Source organism: Vombatus ursinus, unplaced genomic scaffold (genome assembly GCF_900497805.2).
Source record: "Vombatus ursinus unplaced genomic scaffold, bare-nosed wombat genome assembly UNPS02014798.1, whole genome shotgun sequence".
Lineage (NCBI taxonomy): Eukaryota > Metazoa > Chordata > Mammalia > Diprotodontia > Vombatidae > Vombatus > Vombatus ursinus.
Window position 1 is genome coordinate 73676927 of NW_020954576.1, and position 13896 is coordinate 73690822.

General features: G+C 36.6%; 1 protein-coding gene across 5 annotated transcripts in view; it reads left to right on the forward strand.

The window, feature by feature from the left end:
- The window catches only part of LOC114050146 (serologically defined colon cancer antigen 8 homolog), a 268476-nt gene that overhangs the window by 2929 nt on the left and 251651 nt on the right, over positions 1–13896 (forward strand). The window contains exon 1 of one of the 5 annotated variants that reach the window (XM_027871750.1): positions 11841–11918. The exons of the other annotated variants lie outside the window; for them this stretch is intronic. Coding sequence (XP_027727551.1) covers positions 11897–11918 — 22 coding nt within the window. The 5' untranslated portion in view covers positions 11841–11896. Of the gene's footprint in view, positions 1–11840; positions 11919–13896 lie in introns of those variants that run through there. 5 annotated transcript variants of the gene reach the window in all.

Genomic DNA, 13896 nt, shown 5'->3' on the forward strand with positions numbered 1-13896 from the left:
TCGGCTTCCTCAGCAAAGCTGAGACCCCAAATGAGGGGGACATTTCTCTTTTATAGATTTTGGGGAGTACAGAACAAAGAATAGAACTTCATAGGGAGGGAACAAGTTATGATTGGTTACAAGAGCTGGACATCATGAATACCGAGATCAGTATGATTGGTTGGAGATTGGGAATGAGGGATCAACAACAATCCCCTCCTTTCTTCCTGTGACTAAGAAGTGTTCCTTGTTTGTGTCCAGGATAGCTTGGTGGTGTATAGATGCTGGATCAGACTCCCAAGTATCATACCTGCATCCTTCAAGGAAAGCAGATTTCCTTGAAGTAAGAATAGAACAGTGATTAGCAGGGGAACTGGATTTCTAAACTTAACTCATCATCACAGCACTGCTGAATTTCTGAACTGTTCAGAGACAAAGAACCATGACTTAAGCAGTAACAGGACAAAATCAATTAATTATAAATACGATCAATTCAAAAATGATACAGAATCAATCTTGATCATTTCAATTCCACAGCAGTCTAGCACAATTTCAAGTGGTTATTCTGGTAGACCATGGAGTATAAAGTATATTCACTAATGGCCATGACTATCTCAACCTGTAATAGCAGCAAAGACAGGCTTTAAGTTTCATAGGTTTCAGAATACTTAGTTATAATCAGAAGTCATGCCAAAATATCACTTAAATGTCAGTTATAAACATCTTTGTATCAAAACACTGCAACTTTTACAGCCTTCACAAATAAATTTTCATAATCATCATTTTCTCATTCATTCAGCAAGCATTTAAATGTGTCAATTCCTACAATGTAATGAGGTTATAAAGACCAAAACAAAAGCCCTTGCCCTTAAGGTGGTTATATTTTATTGAAGGGAAACAACTTCTACACAGAAAAGTAAATCCAAAATATTTACAAAGTAGGTAAAAAGTAATTTCTGGGGGAAACTCACTAACAGTTGGGGAATTGAGATAGATTTCTTTTGGAGGAGACATTTAAGCTAATCTTTGACAGTAACTAGGGATTCTAAGAGGCAGATGGGACATTGTGAATGAAAAAGAACACATAGGCTAGTTTAGCATGTAGGGAGCTTGAAAGAGAGTAATGTACAGTTAGTTTGGAAAAAATGAACTGGAGCTAGATTGTGAAGGGCTTTAAAAACCAAATAAATTAGGAAGCAAGAGGCTATCTCTCAAGCCTCTTAAAGAAGAGGAATGGTATGGTAAGATATGTGCTTTATGGATATCACTTTGATAGTTGTAAGGTGGATGGATTGGAGAGGGGAGAGATATGAAGCAAGGAGACCAGTTAGGAGCCTACTTCAGTACAGGTGAAATGTGATGAAGGGCCTAGGGTAGGTAGTTATTCTGAGTGGAGGGAAGGGACAGATGCCAGAGATTCTGTCAAGGTAGAACAAACAAGAATTGGCAGCTGATTGGATATGAGAATTGAAGGAGAGAAAGAAGATGACTTTAAGATTGTGGACCTAGGAAGAATGGTGGCTGATCTTCCCAGAAATAGGGAAATTAGGAAAAAAGGGATTAATATGAGAGGGAAAACGTGTTCTTTTTTTAAGTGCTGAATTTGACATGCCAATGTGTCATCTAATTGGAGAGGTCCAATAAGGCTGTTGGTGATAGAGGACTAGAGAACGTGAATTCAAGACTGATTAGAACAGAATATATAGCTCTGGTAGTTGTTTGTATAGAGATGATAGACCTATGGGAACTGACGAGTTCATCTAGAGAGAAAGGAGAGGGCCTAGGGAAGAGCTTGAAGTTATATACGTGCAAAGTGATGAGATCTGGATCATGATCCAGCAAAGAAGATTGGGAACCATCACCCAGACAAATAGGGAAAGGATCATCAAGGGAACAGTGTAATGAAAACTCAGGGAGAAAAGGATGTCTAGGAGGAGGGTTGAGGGAGGTTATCTGTCAAATGGTGCAGAGGAGGCCGAACAATAGGAAAATGAAATTGGCTAGTCATATAAGCTCTATTTTTTAAAGCACCTGTGGCTTTATGGCTTATTAACAGCATCTTGCTATAAATGACCTTTTCTTCTTCAACACATAAAACTTTATGGAAGTTAAAGAATTTGTTATCACTCAAAATAAAATATTGGTTTGAAGATCATGTAATTATCAGTATCAATGATGAGTATCTCATCTCTTTGTGCATGACTTGACTTCTATTTGTATTTGATCTTTAAAGGTTGTTTCTATTTCATAGTCTGTAAATCTATGATAGTCTACCAAGTAGCTCATAAAAATATTTTAATTGTCTAGAGTTGAATAAAAATAATTAAAATATATTTTTACAATGTTTTTTATATCATCAGATTGGGAAGAGAAATATATAACAACTATTTGTCTCTATTTTTTGTTTGCAGATGTTATTCTCTAATTTGTCAGAAAAAGAGCTGAAGTTTTTAGTGGACTGCAGGCACATTAGGAGTCAGAAGTGTGATATGGCCTCCAAAAAAGCTAATGCTAACTTGGCGTCTGTTAAAAGAGACATAAGGTTGTGATAGTTCTGCTCTACTCTGCCCTGGTCAAACTGTAGTTGGAGTATTGTGTTCAGTTCTAGGTGCCAGTGTTTTAGAAGAATATAGATAAGATGATAGGTTGTCCAGAGGAAAGCTGTTAGGTTAAATGAAGGAGCTGACAATGTTTAGACTCACAGGAAGACACGATGTCTTTGTGTGATAAAGGTTGTGATGTGGAAGAGGCATTTGAAAGGGTTTTTTTTTTTTTTCCTAGGAGCAAAGGATATAGGAGGAAAAACTTTACAAAATTTAGAGCTGTCCATAAATGGATATGAGTGATAGTGTCCCTCTCATTGGAGGTCTTATAATGAGGATTCTTTTTAGGTATGACTCTAGGCAGGGTGGCTGTTGAGTTCCCTTTCAACTTCAAACTTTTTTGATTCTCTAAAGGTAAAATCTTTAATAATACTAAAATATAAATGTCATTGAAGAGACATCTAAAATATCAAAGAAATGAAATCCACCACCAAAAATTCTTTAAATTGCAACATAAAATATCAGTTACAAATTTGAAATCTTCTTAGTTATTAGAGGCAGCTAGGTGGTATAGTGGTTAGAGTGCTGGACTTGGAGTCAGAAAGATCTGAGTTCAAATTTAACTTAAGACACTTACTACGTATATGACCCTAGGCAATTCTTTTAATCCCGGACTGCCACAGTTTCCTTAGCTGTAAAATGAGGATAACAGCACCTTTTTCACAGGGTTATTGTTAAGGTCAAATGAGATATTCTTTGTAAAGTGTTTAGTACAAAGCCTGGCACATTGTTGTTGTTCAGTTGTGTATGACTCTTTGTGGACCCTATTTGGGTTTTCTTGGCAAACATACTGCAGTGGTTTGCCATCTCCTTTTCCATCTAATTTTACAGATGAAGAAACTGAGGCAAATGGGGTTATAAAGTGACTTGCCCGGAGTCACACAGCTAGTAAGTGTCTGAGGCCAGATTTGAACTCAAGAAGGTAAGCTTTCCTGACTCCAGGCCCAAAGCTCTATCCAGTATGGCATCTAGCTGCCACTGGCCCAAAGTAAATGCTTAATAAATGCCTGTTCCCGTCCCCCTTATTATAGAACATTTCTAGATGGAGAGTTAATATTGTTCATTTCGGGGGGGGGGGCGGAGCCAAAATGGCAGTGGGAAAGCAGTGATTTGCTGGAGATCTCCCTCAAACCCCTCCAAATACCTATAAAAAATGGCTCTAAACAAATTCTATAGCAGCAGAACCCACAAAAAAACAGAGTAAAACAAATTTCCAGCCCAAAACAACCTGGATGGCTGATGAGAAAGGCATATCACGCTGGGCTGGAAGAGGAGCGCAGTTCGGCGTGGGCACACAGGCCGCAACGACCCTGGAGCAGGCCTCAGAGGACTGAATCGTGGGCAGCTGTGGTGGTTTCCAAGCTTCTCAACCCACGAACACCAAAGATAACTTAGAAGGTCAGTAGGAAAAGTCTGTGACTGCAATGAGAGAAGAAGCTAGGTTTCAGCCACCCTGAGGGCAGCGGCTACCTCCTGAGCTTCTGGCCCACAGACTGAGGGGGAATCGAGTGGCTGATCAGAGGGGGATTGCAAGGATCTCTTTGCCAGTGCTGAGGCAGGAATCTCTTGCTTTGCCCATGCTTGGCTCTGGGTCACAGTTCTGAGGGGCGGTCCTGGGGCAAGGAGGAGTGCTGCCGTGGTGGAGCTTGTTGTGGCAGTGGAGAGGAAACACCTCACCCCTTATCATAGCACCTTGGAAGAACTGAAAATTTTCGGGTCCCTAGAAGTATTTCTGAAAACAGCTGTACAAACCCCCGAAGCTTAGGACAGTACATTCTCCACATTGGAAACAGACTCTTACCTTAACAAAGAGTTTAAAACTCAAATAATTGGTTGGGATCATGAGCAAGCAGTGCAAAAAGAATCAGACTATATTATCTTACTTTGGTGACAAATGGTGACAAAGAAGATCAAAACATACAACCAGAAGAAGACAACAAAGTCAAAGCTCCTACATCCAGAACTTCCAAGAAAAATATGAATCAGTCCCAGGCCTTGGAAAAGCTCAAAAGGGATTTTGAGAAGCAAGTAAGAGAAATAGAGGAAAAACTGGGAAGAAAAATGAGAGTGATGCAAGAAAATCATGAAAAGCAAATTAACACCTTGCTAAAGGAGACCCAAAAAAATACTGAAGAAAATAACACCTTAAAAAATAGCCTAACCCAAATGGCCAAAGAGGTCCAAAAAGCCAATGAAGAGAAGAATGACCTAAAGAGCAAAATTGGACAAATGGAAAAGGAAGTCCAAAAGATTACTGAAGAAAATACTTCCTTAAAAATTAGAATAGAGCAATTGGAAGCTAGTGACTTTATGAGAAATCAAGGCACTGTAAGACAAATCCAAAAGAATGAAAAATTAGAAAACGATGTGAAATATTTCATTGGAAAAACAGCTGACCTGGAAAATAGATCCAGGAGAGAGAATTTAAAAATTATTAGACTATCTGAAAGCCATGATCAAAAAAAGAGCCTAGACATCATCTTTGAAGAAATGATCAAGGAAAACTGCCCTGATATTTTAGAACCAGAGGGCAAAATAGAAATTGAAAGAATCCACCGATCTCCTCCTGAAAGAGATCCCCAAAGGAAAACTCCTAGGAATATTGTAGCCAAATTCCAGAGTTCCCAGGTCAAGGAGAAAATATTACAAGTAGCCAGAAAGAAACAATTCAAGTATTGTGGAAACAATCAGGATAACACAAGATTTAGTAGCTTCTACATTAAGGGATTGCAGAGCATGGAATATAATATTTCGGAGGGCAAAGGAGATAGGATTACAACCAAGAATCCCCTACCCAGCAAAACTGAGTATAATTCTTCAGGGGAAAAAATGGTCATTTCAGTGAAATAGAGGACTTTTAAGCACTCTTGATGAAAAGACCAGAGCTGAATAGAAAATTTGACTTTCCAATACAAGACTCAAGTGGAACATGAAGAGGTAAACAAGAAGGAAAAATCATAAGAGACTTATTAAGGTTGAACTGTTTACATTCCTGCATGGAAAGATGATATTTGTAACTCATGAGACCTTTGTCAGTATTAGGGTAGTTGAAGGGAAAAAATTATATGTATGTAGATAGATAGATAGATAGATAGATAGATAGATAGATAGATAGATAGGTAGATAGATAGAGGGTGCAGGGTGAGTTGAAGATGAAGGGGTCATATCTGGAGAATAAAATTAAGGGGTGAGAGAGGATTATACTAGGAGAAGAAGAAAGGGAAAGGTAAAATGGGGTAAATTATCTCACAAAAAAAACAGAAAAGAAAAGGCTCTTACAGTGGAGGAGAAACGGGGGAAGGTAAGAGGGAATGAGTGACTCTTATTCTCATAGGATTTGACTTAAGGAGGGAATAACATACACACTCAGTTGGGTATGGAAATCTGTCTTACCCAACAGTAAAATAGGAGGGGAAGGAGACAAGAGAGTAGGGGGATGATAGAGAGGAGGGAAGACTGGGTAAAGGGATAATCAGAAGCAAATACTTCTGAGGAGGGACAGGGTCAAAAGAAAGAATAGAATAAGTGGGGGGGGGCGGGATAGGATTAAGGGAAATAGAGTTAGTTTTTCACAGCATGTCTACTATGGAAGTGCTTTGCATAACTACACATGTATAGCCCGTATTGAGTTGCTTGCCTTTTCAATGAGGGTGGGTGGGGAGGGAGGAAGGGAGAAAATTTGGAACCCAAAGTTTTAAAAACACATGTTTAAAAAAAAATGTTTTCACATGCAACTGGGAAATAAGAAACACAGGAAATTGGGTACAGAAATCTATCCAGCCCCACAGGAAAATAGAAGGGGAAGGTGGGGAGAGATATCAGGGAAAGCAGACTAGGGGAAGGGGTATTCAGAATGCATGCCATCTTGGGGTGGGGGGAGGGGCAAGATGGGGTGAAAATTTGGAACTCAAAATCTTGTGGAAGTAAATGTTGAAAACTAAAAATAAATAAATTTATCAACTAAAAAAAATCTTGTTCTTTTCATAAGCCCAAGTTAACAATTAGAACCTTAGATAAATAGTAAACAAATGTTATACAGTATCTGCTATATTTGGATATTAAGCTAAGCACCTTGTAAAATTTAACTTTGAGAAACAGATTCACAAATTGAGTTGTAGAAAGGACCTTAGAAGACATCTAGTGCAACTCTTATTTTATAGATGAAGAAACTGTGGCCCAGAGATCTTAAAGGGCTTGTTAAGATCACACAGTTAATAAGTGATAATGACAGGATTTCAACTCTGATCTTCTGATTGTATATCCTGGATTCTTTTGGACCCTACTCACAGTCCCTAAGAGTTTACAAGTTAATATTGAATGACCAGTTATAACATGAAATAAACATATACAGTTAGAGCAGGATAAAAATACCATCTGATTTTTAAACAATACTTTTATATGTTTTCTTCACATTTTTATGATGTTTCAGATTTTGTGCAAGGGTTTATATAGACAGAAAAGTGTAGAGTGATAGGTGGAAAGGAGAAAAATTCAAGTAAGTATGAGAAAAGAGTAGATTTAACTTTTAAGTTACTTTCTGTATCCTTTTAGTTGATTTAGCACAAGAGAAAGTGTTGACTTTATGCTTTTTTTTTTATAGTGTTGGCACTTTTTCTCAGATTTCTGCACATCTATTTATGTGAGAAAGTGCTGTTACTCTAGCCAATAATTTTGTCAGTAAGTTAGGCACAACTGATATCATCTGGACTTTTGGCCTACTTAAACTAATACTTTTCATATGTAAGTTTACAAGTGACAGTGTTTCTCAGATTACATACACATACACACATATATATAATGAACTTAATGGCGATTTATTTTTCTCTCACCTTTTTGTTCTCCATCTTTTGGGTTTTCTTTGTTTCCTCTATCTACTCTCATTCATCTTGGGATCTCTTCTGTGAGAACATATTTGTATATTTTTTCATAACTACTTGTTCACAAAAATACATTTTTAGGCTTTGTAATACATTTAAAATACATTTTAACGTTTTGTAAGACCATATGAAAAATTTTACTAAAGCAGTTAGTTTTGTTGGCATGCAAATAATAATGCAAGTAGTTATACAATGAGCCCTCTTGGAATGTCTGTTAAATGGGTCACAGGCATTTTAAAAAGTCAGTTTTTCATACAACCATGCTTCCTAATAGGAAGAATATGTCTTATTTTCAGATGAAGAACAAGTATTAAAATAATGACATAAAATACTTGTATTTAGATTTCCAATGACATATTTAAATGGCATATATCCATATTTCTTGTTTACACACACTATATATTATATATTTTTAATGTATGTGTACATATATATTAAAACCACTTATTGTAAGTGAATTCATAGAAATTCTAAAATTTTACTTCAACTAGTTCTTACTTCCATGACCATTTTTTAATGAAAATGACAAAAAGATAAATTATTGGATTTGAATTTTAACCCCACTCTATTTCATTATGATCAGTAAAAAATTATTAAGTGCTTACTGTGTGTCAGTCATTTTGCTAAGCTCTGGGGCTACAAAAACAAAAAAAGGCAAATACATGGTTCCTGCCCTCAAAGAGCTCACATTCTAATGAGAGACAATATACAACTATACACACACACACAAGATATATACATTGTAAATGGGAGGTAATCATATAGGAGGCATTGGTGGTTGGGAATAAGGGTGGGGAAGATGGAAAAGGCTTTTTGCAGAAGGTGGGAAGCCAGGAAGTCTGGAGGGGGGACATTTCAGGAATGTAGGATAATTTTCTAATTAAGGAAATAATGACAGACAAAACAAAAACAGGCCACAGAACAAAGAAATAATAACTAAAGAATCAGTCTTTGAATAAGCTAGAATCCCCACAAAACATGATACAATAATAATATAAGGGCATTTTCATTCCTGTCTCTGAAATGATGAATGATTATGATATACTCTACTAATTATAAGTCTGTGTCATAGTTTCCTTTATTTAAATTAGAATGTCTATCTTCAGTCAAAAGATAGAGTTGCTTGAAATGTTCTTGTTCACTGACAGAAGTGAATGGAGCTGTACCAAAGAGCCAGAAGTTTATTAGGAGCCTGAGTTAGATAAAGGCTTTGCCAATATATATTTTTAAAGTGGCAACTATTGTTTCATCTGGTGGGTCTGAAAAAAATAAAAAAAGCTGATTGTGAATTAGCAACTGAATGTGATGGGCATAGTGCCCTTTCTTGACAGCTTGTAGAGGTGCTCCAGCCCCACCATAGCAGAGATGGCTAGGGAGAATGTTCTTCCCAATCCCCCATCATTATTACAGTGGCAGAGCAGTTTGGCTCATTCCCAACCTTCAGCAGGAGGAAATGATATTTATAACAGCAGCATGGTGGATTCAGTGGGGTGAGGTGGGCTAATATGTTGTTTCCTTTGTTCTTTTGAGCTAGAACTGGTTAGGTTTCTGTGGATAGCCTGATGCCACACAGAAGGGCCTTGGGAGTATTTGAATTAAGGATAGAGTTTAATGGCCTCAGTGATTTTGCTTAATTCATGGTCTTAGAAGCCAATGCCAACCTACATAATATTACTTCTTTACCAATAGAAAGTGACAGGTGCATAAGTCCTCTCAGTTGGTGCCAAAGAGATACCAGGTGTGGATCTCATAATACATATCCCAAATCCCCTTGATTTGCCAACATCTATGCATCATTAATGACCTTCCAGAGACTGCTTTCCAAAATATTTACATTCTTATTCAGATTATCCTTCAAACCTTATGCTAGCCACTTCGGCATATCCTTGAGTTGTTACACAATATAAAGGTGTTTTTTTTATGTTTTTTCAGTTTCTTTATAGTGCTCTCAGTATCTTCTATCTAATGTAATTGGCACAAATAAAGCTCTCTTTTCTCAAGTTAAAACATGTTGGATTTTTTTTTTCCTTTTGGCTGTATTCATTATACCCACCTATATGTTCCCATAGTAGTGCCAGTTTTTTTTTTTTCTCACTGGATTAGATTGAGGCCAAGTCTAATGTGGGCAGAAGTATGCCTGTCTGTCTCTTATCTTGCTATTGTTTAGTTTCTCTGCTTATCTTCCCCATCCTACCTATGTAGGGAAACGCTTGGTGCATACCATATTTCACCCATGAATCCCAGAATAGAAAGATGTTTATTATCATCGCAGCACAGACATAAGAGTTCAACAGCGTCTTCCCTTTTTCTTTTCCCCCTTCTTTTAGCAGTACAATTCAGAACCACGTGTTCAACTGGAGACAGAGCATAAATGAGTGATTTATAATATATGTTCAGTGAATAAATAGACTCTTTCCTGAGTAGGAAAGGCTAGGCTATTCAAAGCTGCCTGGATAAAGAGATGAATGTTTAAAGGTCTATTCGAAATCAGAAGGTAGAAGAATAACAGTTAGGAAAAGGAGCAGTTAAGACTGACACATTAAGAAGGAGTTCATGATACCTTGCCATATTGGCCAAGCTTGTGAAAATTTGGTGAGTAGGATATGAAAAATTGTCTTCTGTTTATCTCCATTGGGTTTTCTAGGGTTTAGAGGTCACATTCATATTGATATTTATAAAATTCTTGAAGTGAAGGGCAAAAGGAAACAGGATTTTTGGGGAAGGCAATTTTTTCTATCTCTTTATAGGATAATAATAATGATGGTCATGATAATAATAGCTAGAATTTAAATAGCACTTTAAAGTTTGCAAAGCTCTGTTCAAATATATTTTATGTGATCTTCACTACAACCCTGGGAGGCTGGTGTTATTATTATCCCCATTTTACAGATGAGGAAATTGAGGCAGACAGCCGTTAAGTGACCTGCCCAGAGTCTCACAGAAAATAAGTGTCTGAGGCTGGATTTGAGTCAGGTATTCCTGACTTCAGGTCCAGTTCTCTAGGCAAGAGAAAGAGTAAGTACTACTGCTTCAGACAAAAATGGTGTTAGCGAAGCTGATTTAGGGTGTGGCTCTCAAGTGCTAACTGAAGTGCTAATTTCAGTAGCCATTTCAGACTATCTAGGAGTAGTGAGGATAGTGAAAGGTATGAGGCTTTTAAAGAACCAGAGGATTTAGCAAAGGAGTTACCTGGGCTAATCATTCACACAGGGTTGGCTGTATTTATTGTTTATTGTTAGGGCATAGGATAGTCAGCCTTTATTAGTACAAATTCTGGGGCACCTAGGTGGTAAAATGGATGGACTGCTGGGCCTGGAGTTGGGAAGACTCATCTTCCTGAGTTCAAATCTGCCTCAGAAACATATTAGCCATGTGACCCCTGGGAAAGTCACTTAACCCTATTTGCCTCAGTTTCTTCAGCTGTAAAATAGTTGGATGAAGGAAAGGGCAAATCACTATAGTATCTTTAACAAGAACACTCCAGATGAGGTCACAAAGAGGAAGACATGACCGAACAACAAAGCACAAATTATTTTTAAAAGTAGAATTCATGTTTTGACATATAGCTGTGGCTGATATCTTATTTTTTTTTCTTGTAGGTCAGCTACTTTATCTATGTTAGTCGTATCTGTGCAGCAGCTGGGATTAGGAAGAGGGCAGCTAAGAGGAGCTAGAGTGTTGATCACCATAATTGAGTGGGTTTTTTTTTTTTTCCTGTTCAATAGTATAGAATTACTCTAGATTTCAAACTAAACTATTGCAGTGCATTATGCTTTGCATGTTAATTAAAAGGAGGGAAGGAAAGAGCATTCTTGAATAACTTAGAGGCAAAAAAAAAGGTACATATTGTGTGGGTAACAGAAAGAACAGCCAGAGGAAAAAAGAAAAGGCATGTCTAAATGTTTCAAAATAAACGACGAGGTAGTATTTTCTATTCTTGCAGTGTTAAGTAACTTATCCTGGAACTGCTTGCATATTGTTTATAACGGTAATTAGTAGCAATTTTAGATGTGCATCTTAAATACTTAAACACCGTGACTTTAAGTAGTCACTGGAGTATTTGTAAACCAAATTTCATTCTTCTCTAATAGAGGCAACTTCCCCCTACCCCCTTTAAAAACTACAATCTCCAGAGCTTTCCATTTATTCACTTATAGAAAGTCATTTACAGCTGATTGATGTCTCAATATAAACCACCTGATTCAACCCATTCTCTCTTCACCCTTAGCCCTTAAAAGGACTTTATGTTTTTTCAGGGATAATTCTAAATTTTTAGGAAGAAAGAAGAGTGTACTACATGTGCTCGTTCAGTATTTTCAAGAAGCTTCTTTGTTATTAAAGGATTCAGTTTCTTTTTCAGTTTCCTTCGTTTTCCATCTCACTGACAGAAAAACAATAGCTGTGTTAATCTATACTGAGTGTTTTCTGCATTTGGAAATGTCCTACCTTTCTCTCTCAGGTAATCTGATATTCTTATTGAAAATGTAGCATGTAATCTTTGAGTGACTTTAAATTTAAGTAGTTAGTGGCATTATAGAGGTAAAATGGTATGAATGAAAATGCATTTATGTGACTGATATTGTACTAAGCATTCAAAATACAAATATAAAAAGCAAGATAGTCCTTGCCCTCAAGTAGTTAGCATCCTAATGGGAAAGACTACTTTTATAGGAGGATGGTAACTGGGAAAAGGGTGTTTTGCTCAGATATAAAATGTATAACTTTATGTTTCTTGTGAAGGAAGAGAATAACTATAGAAATTTTCCATGGTAGAGTTCTTGGTTTTGTTTTTCAGGTTTTCCTACTGCTGTTCTGGAAAGTAAACAGGTTCCTTGTTTGTTTCGTCGATTTAGACAGAAATAAATAATTTTCCATTGTTATAACTAAGTCACTTGATAGCTCCATTACACACATATTTACTGTTAGCCCAGCTTGTCTACTGCCCAGCTGAGAACTACAATAGGAAAATTGCTTTATTCATAAAATCTAGATAGCTGGGTCTTAAACTCTGTTGCCTAAATTGTTGGTTTATTAAACTTCATTTCCGTTGTTATTGTCTCTTTAGAAGGCATTCAGTAAATAGAAGATCTTCATTTCAGCCTTGGTCATCAATAATTCCAGGAGAATTTTTTTGGGATAAAAAAAAAAAAGGTCTTATTTCTTTTGGAGGAATATGTATTTGAGTGGGCAGGGGTGTAGAAGGTTGATGGATTTCAGAATGGATCAGAATTGGTTAAAAAAATTTTCTTTATTTTTGAAGCTGTATTGTTCATTTCCAAGCTGACATTCTAAATCAGTCAGTGACTAAATCATATTTATTAGTGCTAGTGAGATAACACTGTCTGGGTTAAGGGAAGGGCTAGAATTCTTGGTTCTTTTCCTTAGTACAGTAAAGGAACTAGGTTTCAATAGTTGATATGGTAGGGATATAATCATATATCATATTTACTATTGTGCTGACTTCATCATCCTGTTTCACAATTGGAAACTAAATTTTTTTATTTAGTTCAAGGCAGAAAGTCAATGGTATGAGAAAATTATATTTGACAGGAATTTTCATATTTTAAAATGTATTTTATAAATGATAATTTTTATTTTTTCAATCTTTGTGAGTGATTTTTGAGAAAATTAGTTATAATACTCCTTTAGAATGTATGCATAGATAAAAATAAACATAAGTGTATATATAATGCACATAAACATTTTGTTTTTTAAATAGTATTTTATTTTTTCCAGTTACATGTAAAGACAATTTTTACATTCATTTTTAACAAATTTTGTGCACCAGATTTTACTTCCTCCCCCCTCAGTAAAATGGTAAGAAATTTGATATAGGTTATATCACATGCACTTAGAAGTTTTTATATCATGTATTATACTTATGCTGATATACATCAGTAACATATTAAATATTGTACAGATAGTTGCGAGCAGCTATTATATACTTCCTTTACTCAATCAAAAAGTTGTTAAGCACTGGGAATAAAAAGAAAGGCAACAACTTGATCCCTGCGTTCAGGGAGTTAGTTCATAGTCCAATGTGGAAGAGAGCATGCAAAATATTTTACATATGATATATACAATGTAAATGGAAGTTGACCTGGGAGAAAAGGCAGAGTGGGAAGGTGGGAGGGGAGGGATAATGGGACTGGAAAAGGCCTCCTGTAGAAAACAGCATTTGAGGTGAGTGGAGGTGAGGAGAGAGAGCAGATTCTGAGCATGGGAGTTATCTAATAAAAAGGCAGAGTTAGGACGTGGAGTGTCTCGTATGGAATTTACGGTACTATACTAGCCGGGAGGGTAGAGTGTAAGAAGCCTGGAAAGCAAGGAAGGGGCCAGGTTTTGAAGAGTTTTAGAAACCAAATAGGGTTTTATGTTCTAGTAAGAAGGAGGCTGTCCAGAAGGCTATTCCAGTAATCCAGGTGTGAAGTGATGAG